General features: G+C 39.3%; 1 protein-coding gene across 4 annotated transcripts in view; it reads right to left on the reverse strand.

The window, feature by feature from the left end:
- Nucleotides 1-19,548, reverse strand: part of GLRA2 (glycine receptor alpha 2) — a 121,740-nt gene that overhangs the window by 68,956 nt on the left and 33,236 nt on the right. For all 4 annotated transcript variants that reach the window (XM_005516646.2, XM_088051259.1, XM_005516645.2 and 1 more), the window contains exons 5-7: nucleotides 7,829-7,911; nucleotides 6,768-6,905; nucleotides 4,318-4,532 (exon numbers count right to left, since the gene is read on the reverse strand). In XM_005516646.2, coding sequence (XP_005516703.1) covers nucleotides 4,318-4,532; nucleotides 6,768-6,905; nucleotides 7,829-7,911 — 436 coding nt within the window. The remainder of the gene's footprint in view (nucleotides 1-4,317; nucleotides 4,533-6,767; nucleotides 6,906-7,828; nucleotides 7,912-19,548) is intronic.

Below are 19,548 nucleotides of genomic sequence, written 5' to 3' on the forward strand. Positions count from 1 at the left end.
AATGCCTCTTTTAAAATCCTTTCAAACTTTTTATTCTGTTGATTCAACAGGAGAGCCATTTACAAGTAAAAAGAATAGCAAGGAAATGGTGCTTCAAAGCTCTGAAGAAAAGAACTGTTTTGTAACACTTCTTAACAATTCTGCACTACCAGACCTTGAATTCCCCCCAGCTTATACACATCTGGGGCTGTGAGTAAAGACAGATGTCTAGGTGTCCCTTGTGGTGCCCAGACAATCCTCAGTCCCTGTTTTGATGGGTGCATAGTGCCCTCTGGGTCTGTGGGTCTGATACTGCCAGAGGACAAGAATTGGCCCTGCATGGGTGCACAGTAGATCACATCAGGTTCATAACTGGTGTGCCCTGGAGTTCCTCTGCACACAGGTAAAGCCCAGCACGGCCCAGCTGCAAGGGATGTCCCTTCCTCATGCACATGACTCCCACAGAAAGCTCAGGGCTTTGTGGGGATTTCAGTGTGGCTGTGTGGTCACAGTGATCATCCAGCTGGCAGCCAGGATTTCTGCTCAGCTGGAAGATCAGCAAGAGCCACTGCTGCAGCTGGGTGCACAAACATTACCCAGATGGAGCTTCTGAGTGGAAAGTGATGATGTGACCAGGGAATTCAGACATAAGAGTGTCAGATGTGGGTAAGATTTATACACATGAACACGTGGGAAGAGGAGCTGATCATAGGAATCCTACTATTTTGGATCACCATTCCTGGGCATCCCAGTGAGGGATTAGTCAAACTGGAAGTAGGGAATTCCATCCCAGCTTTCTGGATGAGTTCTTTACCACCCCCCAACACAGCCAACTAGGGCACTTCTGGTTACAGGACCCCTCACAAGTCTTCTGTAACATATACAAAATAATTTCATCACTTTAAAAGAGATTGGCTCCATGATGAATATTTCTCAGCAGATACTCCCTACACAGAAAGTCATTATTTCATGGGCTCAAAGTGCATTATTGCTCAGGTTATGCTAAAATTTTGGAGGAAGAGAACTTTTCTGCTTTCTGAAACAGGCACTGCAGGTCACCTTTCCTAGAACAGTAGTTTTGCTGTGATGTAATCAGTCTCATAGTCTACTCTTGCTTTTGGTAAGAAAGAAATTGACTTTGCAGAAGAATAAGGAGAAAAAAACATAGTGATTTCTTTATTACTATGCTCCTGGTATTGGAATTTCACCCTATATTCTTAGACAGAATTACAAAATACTGCAAATATAGTAATTCCACAGAAATACTACAAAATTTACCAAAGAAATACATTTCATTTAGAAGACTGCTTTCTAGATACTTCTCTTATATGCAGCAAATACAGGCTTCAGATTGAATGAATTTCATTCTTTCATTTCTTTTCATTTTACTTTCTTTTCAGCAATCTCAATTTTATGTTTAATTTTCATCATCCGAGTGCCTAATGTCTGTGTGGCCATGACCTACTATTATTAAATCTGTGTATGGAAATGAATGTCAGTTATTAATATGGAAAAGAGCAATTTTAAGCAAACAAAACATTGTTGTGTTATCTTACACCAGGGTTGAGAACAATATGTAGGTAATTACTTTTAAACAGTAACACTTTAGTCATTTAGATTGTAACTTGGAAATAGGCAAAAAAACCTAGGCAATTTTATCACAATTCTTTGCCTTTCTCTAGGTAAAGGAATTATTTCCTTCAAAGTTGGCAAGTTTTGATACTTTCTTGTTTTCTGTGGTAAAGCTCTATTAAAATAGAGACGAATAGAAAGAAACTCTTGGCATGAAACTGGGTAAATTAAAGTTAAATTGCATAAATCTATATTAATAAGAACAGGACACAAAGAAGGATGGGGAAATTATAGCTCTTGTATTCAATCCTAGGCAGCTTTCACAAAGCAAAGCAAAGTTGCATCTGTTTTTTTCAGTATTCTTGCAAAAATAACCCTCCTGAAATATCTTATTCTGTTAGACATTCATGCTTGGAGCAACTTTTAAATGGATGTGTCATTGGCAGCCTAACTTCCTGTGTCTTGGCAATACGTAGACAGAGCTTAGAAAACCATTATTTTTAAACAGGGATTTTGAGACTTCAGCTCTGGCACTGATTTGATTCAATTCTTTTCATATTTTTATTGCTAAGTGCATTTCAGCTAGACAGATTTTATTAATAAATACAATTTTGATATTAAGTTACAGATGGTGTTTTAAAATCTCTAAGTGCCTGCAGCAGCGATAGCAAGAAAACCTTGTTCCAACGTATAAGGAATCAGGTACTGGTGATTGAGGACATGAATGGTGCCCATGTTTCTCCAACCACCTGAGTCATGTGGGCTGGGAGGCAGCTGGCTGGAATGATGGCATTTACTCAGAACCACATTTTTAAGTTAACTGACACACCTTCAAAAGCCCCCACAAGGATTAACTCACATTTAGAGATCAAAGATATAAAATAGAGCTCAGCTGAATTACACAGAGAAAATGCAACAGCCAGGTGCAGCCTGACTGAAATAAGTGTACTGGGCTTTCTGGTGAGATACTTAATGCCTGTTTTCTGGCAAAGGAACACAGCACAACAGGAGAAGATGGAGTATGGGCAGAGCAGCACATTCTCTGACAGCTAATGAGAGAAATGTACTTAATTCTGAGGCTGGAGAAGAATCTCTCTGATAATCAACATATCACAGTCAACATATTTTGCATTATTTTCCCATTTCTTCCACTCAGCAAATGCTTTTCTACTCAAACACAACAGAATGCAAAAGGGAAAACATTTCATGGATCAAAGGCCTATGATGGACACATCTCCTAAAGCATTAGCATTTGGGGCACGCTAGCACTGCAGAACCTTTTGTCACCATTTGTTTGCCCAGTAGGAAATGTGGGTGGGAATCTCCACTACAGTGACTGTATTATCTATACTTCTCAAGCCAGATAATTTATAAGAAACTTGGAATATTTCACATGGATTGATGTTGTGCCATCTAGACACAATCTTCAGCAACTCCAAACTTGCTATTTAAAGAGCCTGTGTACTTCTTGCCAAAATTATCTTTTCAGACATTCTTTTTAGAATGTTCACTGGCAATATGTACTGAAACATCTGAACAAATGTTTAATAAATTTTCAATTTTAAATTCTCAGTTAATATATGAGAGGCTTTCAGTTTGCACGGAAAATTATGCATATCTCCAAGTGAATAAGGGAAGCTGAACTAAATGCTGTACTCACCAGATTTGTAAGTGATACTTTCTCATTACTAACAAAAGAGTAACACAATTTGTGCACTTTTTGGAGTTGCCCATATTTTTGTAGTTGCCCTCCACTTGAACAACTTGCATGTTTGGAATGAGACAAAATGTGATACTGAGGGTGAAAGCACCACAATATACAGCCTGCTTTCTTGGAATGGATCATGATCTACACAAACACTCAAAATTTGTGCATTCCATCAATACTACGATCCCAGTCCCTTTGATGCTGGACTGCTGGAGAAGGACTCTTCAGGGAGTGCATCTCATAACTCCTTAGACTATTGCAAACTTACCTACTTCTGAGCTCCCTTTCAGAAAATTGTATAAAGCCTGAACTTGCACATTAAATTCTGCTGGGAATGCTGCTATCAGAAGCATTTGGGCTGTGCCTATGCTGAAAAGAGCTGTCAGCCTGACTAAACAGAGAATCCAGTCTGTGATCCCTAAATTCAGCTACAGCATCTGGCAGGGATTAAAAAGGTCACAAAATTTGAATGAGAGGATGTTTTTGTGCATAGTTAGGATGAAAGTCAAGATGACACTTGAATGAATGGAATATGGACAAATTCTGCTGTGAAACAAAGGGATCAGCAGTTCCACTAGAAAGGTTCTCAAAAGAAATATTTTAGTTGCATATATGTTACATGTGTGTATTTTATATATACAGTTTTGGGGGATATATTTATCTATTCATTGGAACAAGTGCTAGTATCTAGAAACATCGAGATGTATGAGTCTAATAGTCCAGTGTTTTTAAAGTCTCCAGTCTGAAAGAAATCCAGTAAGATATCTAAATACCTCAGAAAATCTGGTTTCTAAACACTCAAAAATAAGTGTCAAAACTAGTAGAAACTCATTAAAAATTCATACTGTTGCACCATTCAGCCATCCACTAAAACAGCAGAAACATTCCTTAATCCAAAGGATTAATCCAAGGGTATCACAAGTTTAACATCACACTGTTACCACTTTCTCATGTATCCTTATCTGATGCATATTTACAAAGACCTTTCTGAAATTTAAAACAGTAGAACAAACATTTCTTATTAAGAACAAATCCATGGTACAAAACTATTTCCTTACTTTTGGGAGGGAAGCTCTCGATCCTGAGCTTTGGGTGGTCATTGTCAAAACTGTAGTGATACCCAGTGCAACTCTGGCTGGAGCAGCATCCATGTTGATCCAGAAAGAAACCCAGGATAAAATGACAATCAGCAGGCTAGGAATGTACATCTGGATTAAATAGTATCCCATCTGACGCTCCAAATGAAACTTGACTTCAATGCATGTAAACTTTCCTAGAACATGAAATTACTTTCATAAATGCTTTTTGCACATTTTTATCTTGTTTTCTGAACATAAGTTAGATGTGTGGCCTGTTTCCTAACCTAATACTGTAAGCAGATCCTGATACACAAACACTGATCAGTCACTTTTTTGCATACTAGCTTGGGGAGATCATGGGACCACTGAAGTATACTGCATCCAGTTCTTCATATTAACTGAGAAAATGAATAATTAGCACAATTTTTTCACCTCCAGAAAATATAACATAATGTTTCTTTTCTCAAAATTCAACCAGCTTTTACATTAGTAAAATATACTGCTAAGTATTAAAAGGGGACAGCATTTTGGTTTTTTACAGCCATGAGAATAAGCAATCATGTTTGAACAGACAAATTGTAAACTACTACTCTTACAAGTCCTAGGGTAGATCATACTCCTTCTCATTCTGCCAATGTCATTTGCCTCTGTCTGTTGATTATGTCTCACAGTAGAATCAACTCAAAGTCTACTTTGAATTTTGCTAGAAGTCTGCCTCCAGGAAACCTAAACCAACCTCTTGTGGGAGGTGAGCGATTCTCCAAACAACCGAGAGCTGGGCACAACAGTCCTGGAGGACAGAGGTTTCGGATTGCCTGACAGTGGAACTACAGCTGTGCAGCAGGAGATGCAGAGTCCTGAGCTGCAACAGCTCATCAGCTGCTACTGCAATCACTCTGTGCTGCTCTCAGAATTACTCTGGGTTAGGTACTGTGAGGGCTCTTGCTCCAGGCAGACTAGAGGAAAGCCTCTCTTTCCTGAAGTGTCATGCTAGTGGTTTCAAAGGACCCCTTTTGTGTTGGTTCGAAAATGAACAAAGATGCATTTTTCCTTGTTCACCCTCTCAGGGGAAATTAGATCGTTTGCTCCTTTTTGTGATGTCCCTATAGTTTTCTGGTGGTCTACAATGCTGAGTGGTGGGTCCAAGAGTTAGCACAGAGGGGAGTGCAGAGGCTGTTTGACAAAAAAAGGAGTGGAGACAGAATCATATCCTCTGACAGCCGAGAAGTTCTAAAATGAGTGAGCTGTGACTTGAAAGGCAGATGCTGAGACCTGGGCAGAAGCTGTTCCTGACCAGTCTGCCCATATAGAAGGGGACTGGGAAGGGGTGTGGTGGTCACCTGTGGCACAGTGGCATCAGTGGCACCTTCTGTCAGAGGCTCTCCAGACTTTTGTGGCACATCCTGGGCAGTGAGTTTAGGAGAAGGCTGAATAATGAGTTTTATCCACATTTTAATTTCATACCAAACCTGAAGGAGCAAACTACAGAGAAGAAAGTAGTGGGGATGCTAATCACAAAAGTTTTCCTTCCTTGGTATTTTGGGCTTCAAAATGAGAGCATTTATAAAAATTAAACCAAACAATTTTCATGAGAAGCAAATGTGACATTATTTTTTACAGAGGCAGAACCTCTCACATTGTATTATTTCATAGAGTGAAACAAATGTATTTGATGCAACCAGATCAGGTCTTATGCTGAAATGATGAAAAAGCTATTTTAGATGAGAAGGATTATATTTAATCCCAGAAAGCACCCAGAAAACTGTTCTCTAAATGCTGTCCCCATTAAATAAACTCCAAGCAGCTAAATCAAAATTTTAACAGTTTTCTCTTCTCTGTAAAACTAAAGCTAGAAAACACCGCACTATAAACCCCTAAACAGCAAATGGAAGAAAAAAACTTTAGAGTATTAAACAAAAAGTTGATTTCCCAACATGTCTGTACACTATTCAGATCAGCAATGAAAACATTGTCTTTTCACATGCTACATTTCATAAATTAGATAACACATAAAAGCTGGTGAAAAAATAATATTTTCCTCATTAGCAATTTGATATGCTGGAGAAATAAACTAGGTTCAGAAAAACCAGTACTTTAAAAGTGATGACTCAATATTTAATAAAAGAGTTAGTTTGTTAAAATGTTTAATTTTATGGATATCAGAAAAATTAGATTTTTAATCCATTTTTTAATATTTTAAGTACTTCAATTTTTAGGACATTAGAACACTAATGAAATTAAAGGAAATTTTGAAAATAAATCTTTCAAAAAAAAACCAGAGAAATTTTCTTTCTATTCAAATTTAAAAATAAGTGTGACTGGATCAAATCTTAATTTCTTTTTTTTTTTTTACCTATATTTTTCCATTACGAATTGGCAATAGATACTATTGGAAAAATTGATAGAAAAAAAAATAGAATCATTCTCACCAGTGTTGTAATGTTTTGTGCAATAACCAAGTTCTTTATCTTCTTTCAAAATAAACTGTGGCAAGGTTAAACCCTCTGCAACTTGCACAGGTCCATCACTTAGCCACTCAAATATCAGGTCATTCATGGTGTAGCCAACTGCAACCAAGGAAGCAGAGTTTATTAGATGGCAACTGACCAGAAAAGAGCAAAGGTTCTTATGTCTGAGAAGCATGTCTTTGATTGCAATACATGTTATCTCAGTTACATTTTCAAACTGTTTGGTTAACGACAGCACGATTCCTCTTAGCTGTCGGTTGCTATAACTACACCATTACTCTATTAAAAGCAAGATGTAAACACTGTTATATTCTGAAGTAGTGCCCTGGTTTCCCACCAAAAACTAATTTAGCTGCCCCAAACCAGTCTAAGATTCTCCAGGCACAAAGACAGGTGGCAGCCCACAGTTCACAGCCATACAGCTAAATCCTTTCCTCCCTAAATAAAAAACCAAAAGAGGGTGGACTGGTACCTACCGAATATTGGGAAGGATCACAGGCACCTGCCACAGTCTGAGCCGCTGCTGGGTTTGCCTGGGCAGGTTGAGGCAGTGCTGTGGTGTGTGCTGGCAGTGACACAGCATGGAGGATGTGTGCTGGTTCCCCAGTCCTGGCCTGTGTTTAGCACACCAGCTTAGGTACCGCTGAAAGGACCTCTGCTTCATCTGGTGCTCTGCTTCCCTTTTCCAAAAGTGCGCCTAACTCAGTCAGACACAGTGAATCCCTGGCTATGTCATAATTGTCCTCGCTTTCCTGAGATTTAGTAATTTCTCGCACACAGCGTTGCTGTATTTACCCCTGGAAGTGATGCAGCTCTGATGGGTAAGGTGATGTGACCCAGGAGGGAGAAAGATAAGCAGCACAGAAACAAACAATCCTCACTTTATGGTGATAAACATAATTCTCTTACGAAACACGAATAGTGAGCCTCGCCACACAAATGTGATAATGTAAATACAATCTAATCACTAAATGTTAGGGTAAAAACCTGTTATTTGACCAACAGAGCAATTGGGTACTCACAGCTCTCCAGTTGCATTGTACATGTCTGTACATCCATAGGAAAATTCTTCAAGTCCATGGGACAAGACAAGGTTAAAGTAAGCCTAAAATTAGAGGGGAAAAAAAAATATGTTAGACATCTACAGGTTGCATCTAGAGGCCCATACTTAGAGTTCAAAGGATCAAGACAAAATCTTAACATCTCAAAGGCTGGGCTCATCTCCTCTTTGAGCTTTTAAGCAGGTGAGAACTGTGGAGACAAAAAGTGTGAGCAAACTGGTCACTCCGTGGCTGAGCAGAGCAGAGGAAGAGAAGACAACATCAGGTTAGTAAGACATGCTCTCCACTAATGCACCAGTGAATGTTTTATGTACAATACTGAACCAAATAATCCAAAAGCTGAAATGCCTGGTCATGGGACACGTTTTTAAGTTTTATTTTGGAAAAGCCCAAAAAAAGGAAGCAACAAACATGGCGGTTATTTAAAAGAGTGCTTTTGTTCTGTTGGAACAATGAGTCCCATTTCCAAACCTTCATTCTTACTGCGTAGACACTAAGAGATGGAAAAAACCATTATACAGTAAAAGAATCACATTGCATTAAACAAACACAGATAGAAGAAAGTAAGCCTAAAGGAACATAATCATACAAAATATATTTATCTTTTAATTTTTCAGTTGTTATTGTCCCAGATAAAGCATAACTTTACTTAAATGGGAATACTTTTAATGTTTCTTTCTTTCTTCCTTTTTTTTTTTAGTTGATTTAATCTTTTAACATTTGATAGAAATCTATTTCAAGACTGTCTCTTCAGTTTTATTTTTTTTCTTTTTTTGTGTGAGAGGAAACCATTTTTAGCTAACCAAGATATTGGGATGGTCTAATTACAAACAACTAGCTTTGATAAACAGTATAAATATTAGGATTTTGTTTTAAATAATATTTTAAAAGCACATTTTTATTTCTGATTACATTCAGCACAAAAAAACCCCAACACTCTGAACAAAGAATGCAAAAAAAAACAACCTTCTGTTGCCCATTTATTATGAAGGGCAGTAACAAGACTGATTTGAAGGGACACTGAAACACAGAATAATAACAATAATCTTTTAGTTATTTCAGTGAACCCACAGGACAGCTTCTTAGAAGTATAACCTTGAAACTATGTTGTCCCACAAATGTATGTGATCTCTGCAGAGAAATACTTGAATAAATTCTGTCTCCCACAATGATTTTGTGGTTCTTACCACATTCAGCTGATTCAAGGTCTTTTAGTCTATTTCTACACCATGTGAAGTTTTGGGGACTACCTGGCTGGGACATCTAGCCACATCACTGTGACAAAAAGATGATATTTAGGTAACTGAGATCAAAAAAATCTCACCCAAATGTAAGATCACATTCAAGATCATTGCTGTTGCCTACATATGGGCTACCTAGAAAAAGCCACACCATTTTCATCTTTACACAGTCTTCAGCAAACCAGGTGATAGTACCAGGAAATTAGAGATCACATTTATGTGGCTGTAAGATGAAGAAAAGTCCCCAGTACTCTTCTCAACATCACCATAGGAAGTAAACCCACATTTAACCTTTGGGATCAAATAGCAGAAATATTAAAAAAAATAAAATTGTCATCTAGAGAAGAAAAGTGTACCTAGTAGGCATGTGTCATTGAAAATCTGTCCTTTCCTGATTTAAATATTTTAAGTCCTTGCAAATGTTAACTAGTCTCATTTTTGCTAGGTAATTTCCTGCATTAAAGATTGAGCTAATTAAGTTGCTAATCCCCAGCATTAACAAAACAGTGCCTCTGTCTCTTTCCTGAAACATTACTATATCAAACTCCCTTCCTGTCAGTCATCTTCTAAATACGGCTTAGATGTTTTAAGTTCTTTCCAAACATGCCTTTATGCAAATGCAGCCTTTGTTAAAATGTCATTTATTTGCATTCATTGTAGTAGGCATGGGCTATTCTCCCCTTGGATTTTACTGACTGTCAGGTGTGGACTGAACACTGACTTTGTTTCCTTTCTCCTTCATCCCTTTCTACACCCCAAAAATTCAAGTCATCTGGGGGTCTGACTAGAAACATGGTCAGGAAGGTCCCTTGTTATTTTAATAACAAATTTATGAGGAAGCAAATACACCCAGCGACAGCTTTCAAGTTTCACGAGGAAAAATAATCTATCTCCATCAGTATAAGGTGGATAGATCATTTTTTTTCCCCTGGAGGTGAAATGAGAAAATTATGTAGGCTTCTTTTGTAGGTCCACACAAAGCCTAATGTCCTACTTTCTCTTCCTAACCATTGATGTCTTTCAAAAAGACTTTATTCTCTCATCACCCTGAAAAATGAAAAATAATTTCTATTCACTGTGTTGATGAGACTAGCTCAAGACGTCGTGTTTATAGTTAGCTGTAGTTCTACCTCTACCTGTTGTTCACCTCGGCACAGTAGTGATTCAGAATTAACATCTTTGCCTTTAATCCCATTTACCAGCAGTAATGCAAGAGGTTAGAGCTTTGTATCATCCACAGATCCACTGATTTTCAGCAAGATTACTACATACTAAATGTTCAGCAGCTGGAATTTGAAATAGATCCACTGAAGTCCATGGTGGTGGGTCAATTTATACCAGTTGACTCCTTTTCAGTAAAACTACGAGCTTGCGAATGTTTCCAAACCCTGGTGCCATGTCACTATCTATATATCTATGTTAATAGGAGATAGGGTCATAAATAGAAAATGTAAGGTAGATACAGATACCCACACTGCTGATAATAAGTATCATTGACAGAAAATATTTCAGCAAAAAGAATGTCTCACACTTGGCAAATTTAAGAAGGACCCCTGGAGTTTGGGAGCAAAGATCAAATTTAATGGGGAATTACACTGCTGAATACTTTAATTGTTAATAAAACAGAACAAACTGCTACAGAACAATTATTTTATTTTCCAGGCATCCCGCCACCAAGGCATTTGAAATGCATAAACAACAGTTTGGTAGTGGAGAACCATAAAACACTGATGGGAAGTGCTTTATGAACCATCTGTAAAACTGAAGTGAGAAGAAGCTGACCAGGGACTTGATTTTGCTTTCCATTGTGTGAGCACCCTCCACCCCAGGCCAGCCAGGCCCTGGTGGCACAGCTGGCTCACAGAAAGCTCTGGGGCTGAGCACGTTGTGTTTTCCAGCAGAGCAGAGAGGGCTCAAGAGGGAGCAGGAGAGAGTCACGTCTCCAGTGCCTCAGCACACCAGGCAAAGTGCCAGGGACAGCAAGCTGCCTCAAAGAAGAGGCAAAGCTGCTCTCTTCTTTCCTTCCCTGCTCCCTCACCCAACCCACAGCCAAGGAATAATCAAACCCTGGAATAATGCAAATAAGAGCATGAACAGAATAAGATACAGAACCAGAGCCAGAAAACAAAGAATGAACAATTAGCTGCCACTGTGACAAAAATAATAAATAAATAAATAAATAATGTCACTGAGCAGCACTGTAGCACAGACAGGGCTGTAATCCAAGGACTCCAGGGCATCATTCTCTGTATTATGTTTTGGACCCTCTTCCTGAGGATTCCCTTCTACACCAGGCAGGTCCTTCTGAGCAGCATCTGCTGGCACCTAAATGCCTTCAAAGTGCAGCAGGGATTTCTCCACTCAGGATTTCATTCAAACTCCCCTCTTTCATTCCTTGGCCTCACTATAAAGTGCTGAGATATCACTAAGACTTGGCTTGTGGGCTTTTCTCTCTTCCCAGCCACACTCAAAATGTTTAATTTCTGGTCACCCCAGGGGCCCACTTATAGCATCATTCAGAGGTCTGCATTCCCCAAATTCTGCAGGCAGGAAGGCAAGGTTCTCCGGGCTGTGGCCTCCGTGACAGAAATCAGAATAAGCTATCTCATGGGAAAAAACAAATAGCCTGACTGCTTAATCAGAAACCCTCATGCTGGTTATCTTTCACACCTGAACTTGTTTAGCAATGTCAGTGTTTTCTCCTGGTGTGAGCAGCCATGGCCCCAGATGGGCCAGCAGCAGAACTCAGCACAGGCACTGCTGCTGCCCTGAACACAGCTGCTGCATGCAGCATGCATCCGTCCTGAAAAGGCAGCGGAGGGGTGGCACACATGTGCAGCCAAGGGGGCTCAGAGGTATTTATGTGCAGCACAGCCAAGTTCTGGGCTCGGTACTGGCTGAGATAATGTGTTGCCTGGTCATGCTTCCACCACTCCTGCCTTTATCCTGTTCTTTCTTCAACCTGAAGACATTTTCCTCACATCCTGCTATGCCTGCCCATCTACCCTACATCTCTCCCAGCGACACCTACATGACACAGAGCCCAGACATTTTCCTTTGCCTTCTGGTCTGTCCTCACAGCCTTTCCCCCTCCTTCTCCCGTTTACCAATTCCTGTTAAAAGCCACTCCCACCTGTTTCAGGGTATTGACTCTTGAGGCCAGTCTGCCTTTGACAGCTGACCCCCAAAGCAGCACCATCAGTAGAGGGTAACAATCTAGAATTTAAAAAAAATAAAATCATTCAATAGAAATAAAATGTTTGCAAATAGATTGTTCTCAAGATGATTTCTGATCTCATTCTTTCACTTGAATGCTAGGGCTCCCCACCATCACACCACTTCTCTGGTAATCTCACAATGCACAAAAACACTTCAGAGTACCACACAGACAGGCTGCTTGTGAATGGACTGCAACACAGATCTGAAGTAATGAACTGCTAGTATTGTGTTGAGCACTTAGGGAATTGTGTTTACACATTACATAATCCAGGAATGTGGGTTTAAAATAAATTCAAGAGAATACGTAATTTTAACTGAGATTTGACATATTGCCTTGTCTGCAGCAACCACTGAACTGAATTCTAACCCACTCCTTTACAAGCAGCTGTCACTCCTTAGCCTGATGTCTTGCAAGACACCCAAAACTTCCCTCGATCTCAGTGACATCTCATCCCAGAGGAGGACACTGGTTCCACAAGAGAAGGGCCCTGGGGACCATAATACATGGCATATCATGACAGGGGAGTATTCTTTTCATTAGTTATTCTGCAAGAAAGGTTGGTTGTGAGTGGGCTACAGAACAGCCTCCTCACAGAGTTTTTTCTAATGATAAATAACTAGGATCAGCCCTGTTACATACAGAAATACTGTTGGGAATTTAAAAAGTCCTGTAGATAAGGGTACAAATCTCTTCCGTCTGAAAAAAAACCCCCATGCTTATCTCCTCACTAGCATGAAAAGCAACAAATGCCTCACCATGAGTAGGCATCATGTTAAAATAACATTTTGTTTCTATTCTAATCCCTCCATTCTTTCACACTACCCCCATCTGCACCTCAGCTGCTGGGACAAGAGATTTCACAATCTAGGATTTTATGCTGCAAATACCAGAACATAAATAGCACATGCATGATCATTGGCAGCATTGGCTATGTGCCATTTTTATCAAAAGACTAATACCTGTGCAAACCCCTCAGTGTTGGATTTAGTGAGACAAGAAGGATTTTTCTTTCCAGCATTGTTAAATCTAAAGATTCTATTGTAAATTATAAGGTTTCTGATATTTTTCTTAAAGCTCCAAGCTGACAATAAAATTAAAGATATTTTAGTAGTACATTTTTACTTAGAAAGATTAAACTCCTGATCCTTCTAGCTGCTGAAATAACATTAAAATATTGCCTAAGCACAAGCAGACAAAGTTCCCTATTAAACTGGCAGGGAAGATGAAGTTGCACAGCAACCATGACAGCATCGCATGACACAGGAGCAAATGCCATTCAGGCTAGTGACACTGAAACAGGGAGGAGAATCTAAAATCTCTTTATATTCCTCCCAACCCCCTCCCTTGGGTGCCTAAAAGAAGGGCACACACACTGATCACTTATCAGAAGGCAAAAAAAAAAAAAATTCCCAGTGGCATTCTCCTTTTAAATGTCTTTCATTTTGTAGTCCATCTTATTATTTTTTTCAGGGACCTGACTCATCATTTTGAATGTCAATTCTGGTAATTTTCACAGTCTACATGCTTTGTCCTGTTAAATGGAACAGTCAAACTCACTGTGTTTTTTCCTTATTTTTAAGGGAATTCCTCTCTAATATTTGTCATGTTCTGCAGCTTCATTTCTGCCAGGTGGGAATGGGCTGAAGTCAGGCTTAGAGGAGAACGTGGAATTCTCTCTGCTATGGCAAAATGTGAGTTAGAGGCTGGAGTTTCACCTACTGCTGTTTCTGAGCATGTTCTCACTCCCTCCAGTGCTTTGCTTTGCTTCATGTACTGCTTAACAACACAGGAGCTGGCACGGAGCAGGGTGGTGGATTTCTCATTTCAGGCATCCCACTTCTCATTGTAATGCAATCACTGTCTGCAGATACACAATGCCAGCACATGAGCTGCCAGCAAATGATTTTCCAATTATTGCTCAAACAAATTTATGAAATTAAATTCAAGTGTGATTGTATGTAACAGTTAAATTCTGTAAGCACCTGTTTCCTTTATGTGAGGAACAGTATTTCACCTTTTCTTTTTTTTCTGTCATTTTCTATCTTATTTTTCCTGCAGTGTGTGTTTGGTATGGTGTTGCTTTCCTCCTGGCATGATGACATCTCTGTTCTAAGCCATATATTTCAATCCAATTGGCAAAAGACCTTTATCCCTGGGACCATGTTCTAGGAAAACATGCTTTTTTATACCATTTAGGAAGGGTTCCTTCACCTACATAATTTCACACCTAACCTTTAACTGCTCCAGTGTGAGTTCAATGGTTAAATGAAGTGATTGATCACCAGGAGTTGAGGACAGGCATTGCCAGTGGCCATAAGGAGGGTGGTACACACTGTATTGGCTGTGCAACCATCCCCTTGGCACAGATATCCACAAGTAGCCACCTGCCAGTATTTCTGATCCTGCCAGCCAAGATCAACTTCATGTGTACAAATTTGTTCTCCAGCAGCATTTCTCACTTTTTTTTACTTAGAACAAAGTCTTCCTTTTTAATTGAGATGCAGGAATACTATTTTCTAATATTATTATATTATATATATTATATAATATTAATACTAATAATTCTATGGCTGTAGAAGTGACATTTCATGCCATCAAACCTGATCATCAGCTGCCACCCAGAGTCACATCCTCCCAACCCTTTCAAAAATGATCAAAGTTCATTTCATGGTATGAAGTGTGTGTGTGTGCGCCCCCATTTCTGCTGGAATATTGTTGCAGGAATTCAAGGTGTATAGGGCTGTAAACTTTGTAACTTCCTCTGTGAGCTTACTTATGACCAGTTGAGAGCCATTTGCTCTCCTGGCAGCATTGTCCTTCAGTCTAAGCATCTCCCTTCTTGTATTTGTATTTACCTCCAATGTTCTCCTGCCTCATCTGGGGACGTGTGGGGCATTAGAGGAAGAAGTGAGGCAGTACATGCTCAGATACAATGTTCATACCCCTGCTTTGCTTTAAATGCCTTATGAAGTGAAAAGCAACTAATTTTGTGTCATTAAAATGTAAATTATTCATTTCTTAGGCAGTATAATCAATGGGGTTTTCACAGTAGCTATGTTAGTTGCATAACAAAGTACCCACATTAGGCTTTATAATTTATTTAGTAGAGTTTGGTTTTTGTTATGCAAAGCAAGTTCTCTAAAATATCTAAATACAAGAAAGTAAGGGTATTGGAAACCTGGGGCTAGATCCTCAGACTGAATTTGTAGATTGGGAGGGAATGAGAAAGGGAATAGGTGATGCAGTTAGGAGAATATTTGGAAACAACCCCAAAGATGAGAATAATCTGAGTTAATTTATTTAAAAGGTCCCAAAAGGAAGGGGCTGGAGTGAGGCTGGAAGGAGAGGCAGGAGTAAGGACAAAAAAGAAAAAGAAAGGAAGGGTGAAAAAGAGAGAGTTAATGATAATCCAAGGACATTGGGTTCAGCCATAATGAGAACGGCTGCTTTTCCCACAAAAGGCCATAATTTTTTAGTTTCTGAAACCACTGCTATTATTGTAACCATGCTTATGGGAAGACAAATTTGTCAAATTCACTGGATTCACGTAGCATACAGCCACATTTTGGGAAGTGTCTATGTCCCAGTAACATTCTGCAGCATAATAAAGTTCAGTGGTTGTAGCTCTATAAGGCCTCAGCCCACAGTACATATTAGCTGCCAAACACCAAAATGTTTTAGATGTTCCCTGTTTCACTTAGCAATTTCATTGACTATTCTTCAATGTTTTGGTTTGGTTTAAATGTAGAAAATGAAGACATTTTATGCTTTTAGAAAGTAAGGGCACTTAGAATGGGGTAGTGTACCGTGTTCCCAATGCAAGAATAAAATAATTTTCAGTGAAAATGTCCCTGTGATTATTGACATTCACTCCCAAGGGAAAATTGCCACCCTGTCAATACCAGTGTTGTTCTGCTAGGACCTGAGGTAACAGATATGTCTGTGTGAGGTGGGAGTTTAATAAGCAAGCAGACATGTCAATCATGATAAACATCCCCATGATCCCACCTCTGCCAATCTGTCACATGGAAAGACAATGCTGCTACTAAAGTCCAAATCCTCTTAAATCCCAACACTAGACTGTAAAACAAAATTGAAGTCATCAAATTAAAGCACAGAATGCACACAGAGCTGTAGAACATCAAATTTTCTACCACTCTGCTATGCTAGACTGTGCTGGGACATGGATGTTTTACACATGAGTATAAATGGATCCTCAATATCATGTAGCTGATAAAGTCTGTGCCCCAAAATTGTTTTAGAAAACCTACACCTGACTTCACTGTAAGATGGCAGAATAGTCTACAGTAGCCATGCAAAAAAGCAAAGACTGTATCTAAGTTAAAAGGAATACATTTTACAGGATAGTGAACATTTTGCCATGAGAAGTCTGTTGCAGAGGGACCAGCAGAGCTACCTATATATTTCCTTAATCTGCTTTTCTTTCCCATAAGGCAAAAACACGAGTACAGAGGAGACTACAAAATACAGAAGTTTCTCACAGAAAAGATGGATTATGAAATGCTATGGATTACTTCTGATGATTTATGTGATGGACATGGCAGTCATAACTCCTGACCTAACACCAAGTGGTGTGTGGGGGTGCAGGACAGAGTTGCCACTAGGGAGAGCTGATTTTGGGAGCTCCTGAGTAAGGCAGCTGGCGTGAGATGCAGCGTTGCAAATAGATGTACTGTTTTCACAGATACTCCTCTTGGCTTGCATAAGCAGGTGAGGCTTTGGGGTGTACCAGCCCCCCCATCAGCTACTTGTTGTGGAATGGAGGGCTGGTAACCATTCCCAGAACAGCTGCACAGACAGAGCAATCCAGCAGCTCGAGCCTTCTCTCTTTCCCAGTGCCCTACAGCACAGAAGTGCTTTCCAGCAGACACTCGGCCCTCAGCCATAGTAACACTTACAATTAAAACTAGGTCGATAGTTGAAACCACAAGGAATTAATTGTCTACATAACTAACAGTTCTGGCACTGGGAAGACAAAGAAAGACAGAAAAATATTTTGAAAGACTTGAGGAAATTCTTCCTAGGTAATTAATTGCTCTTTGAAGAGGAATTGCAAAAATAGGGGAAGAAATGTAATTTGTTAATTTGCACAGATCTCCTCCCTAGAATTCCAAGTGTCCCTCTTGTCAAATTATGCAACACATTCTAAAACCTTCTCATATTTAAAGTATATGTAGTAATCTGCTTTGTAACTATTTCTGGCTAAATACACTGGCACTACAATTCAGAGCAAAGCTCAACTGTGTAAAAAAAATTATATATATATATATATACACACATCCATATATATATATATATATATATATATATATTTACAATGCTTTTAACTTCCTGACAAATATATTCTAGATTCAATGCTGTGGATCAATATTACGGTTGAATTATATCACCTTCTGAATCAATCTCATATGGCTGATATGCACTGAAAATATTAAAAAGAGAAGGAGGCAATTAAGGCAGAAAAAAAAAATCCACAAACCTTAAATAAAGCCACTTTCTATCACTTTGCTAAAATAAGCTTTTAGGCAGATGCTAATATTCTGAGCTGGCTGGCAGCCTGAAACGAGTTTGTGGGAATCAGGTAGCACAAATGGGGGGTGTCTCGGAGAGAATATGAAACCTTCTGTGAGTTTATTTAGCATTTTCCTGATGTCCCAGGTGTCCTCAGGGGGCCAGAGAAGACATGATCCCTGTCCCTGGAATATCAAGCCCATGCAGTGCGGTGTGCAATGCAAAAGGCAGGTGTCATACAGAATGTGAGTGCCTGGAACAGGATTCTTGGTACCATCACACAGTGCTGCGACGCTTTCCAAGTGCAGAACCCCCTCCAAAATCCAATCCATGCAGAAATTAGTCAAGGGCTGGGAGCAGATGAGTCACAAGTATCTAGGGGGTGACATTGTGTAGGTTATGATTTGAACTCTTACTGTTTTTTCAGCAGGCAATATAAACACAAACTAATTTATTCAACACTGTTATTACAAACATTTCTTGTTGACTGCTCTCTACAGGGTGCTTTAAAATAAAAGTTATAGCTATTTAACAGTTTTTCAATTGTTATATATGAGTGGAACTGAGATTGATCTTGACTAAATTGAAGTTGCTTGCTGAATATAACTTTGTTGTAATTGCAGACCTCTCAAAATACACGTGCCTCTAAGAGCTGTTGCTACATCTCCAGTGACAATAGCATATATTTGCAGTATTAAGTAGTTCTGGGTTCCCTCCACATGGCTCTAGTTTTCCCTGCAGCAGCCAAAGGTGCAGACCAGTTACCCAGCTATAGAGCTTGAGGCTGTATACAGCATGCTGAGATCATAAAAGGTATCAAGGTAATCATCTGAGCATGCAGCAAACATAAAAACAGGGTTGGATTCCTAAAGTTATGATTCAGAGGTGGGTACATCAACCATCAACAACTTTTTATTTTCTGTAACAACTCCCAGGGAATTAAATATAGTTGTAGGAATCTGCAAGCATGAGCATCATGAGTATTATAAGGCAAACTCTGATGGGAATCTGTGCCTCTTCTGTGCTATGTTAGGCTTGTTTCTTTGATACAAGAGAAGGACAAAAAGCCTCATGCTTACCACAGGGTGAGATAATTCCCTTAGCTAAGCACTGCAGTGGAGGTGATACAGAGCCCAGACTCTCACTCCGTTCCATGATTTTTCTGTCTACCCATATCCTACACCAAATGTCTCATTTTAGTAAAATATGGATCATGAACTGTTGTCTCAGGTGACTTCCAAGTTCTGTTCAGAAAGGCAGGTTTGGCCTCTGAGAGCATTTAACAGCATAAGCCAGGTCAGCCTCCTGCCCGGTGTATTCTCAGGTATTTGGTGCAGTATACAGGAAAGAGGGATACCACAGCTTGCTTCTCACCCATTAATTATCAGGAGAACTACTAAACTCACTTTATGCAAAGAATGGTTTGTATTTATGCATGATTAATTTGATTTTGATTTTGTTAAATTTGGAAATAAGACAGAACAGCCTGCCTGCTACATCCCAGAGGCATTTGTGAAGTGTTTTAAACACTTAAAGTATAATAAATGCTGAATGTTAAATATCACAATGACAAGCAAAGTGTTATTGGTGCACTAGTGAACATCCACAATGCTCTGAAACCAACCACTAAAATATTCTTGTTTGTTTCTGCATAGCACAACTACAGGCAGCTGACATTGAATAGAAGT

Source organism: Pseudopodoces humilis, chromosome 2 (genome assembly GCF_049639895.1).
Source record: "Pseudopodoces humilis isolate 2021_Gansu_Grassland_sample_001 chromosome 2, ASM4963989v1, whole genome shotgun sequence".
Taxonomy (NCBI): domain Eukaryota; kingdom Metazoa; phylum Chordata; class Aves; order Passeriformes; family Paridae; genus Pseudopodoces; species Pseudopodoces humilis.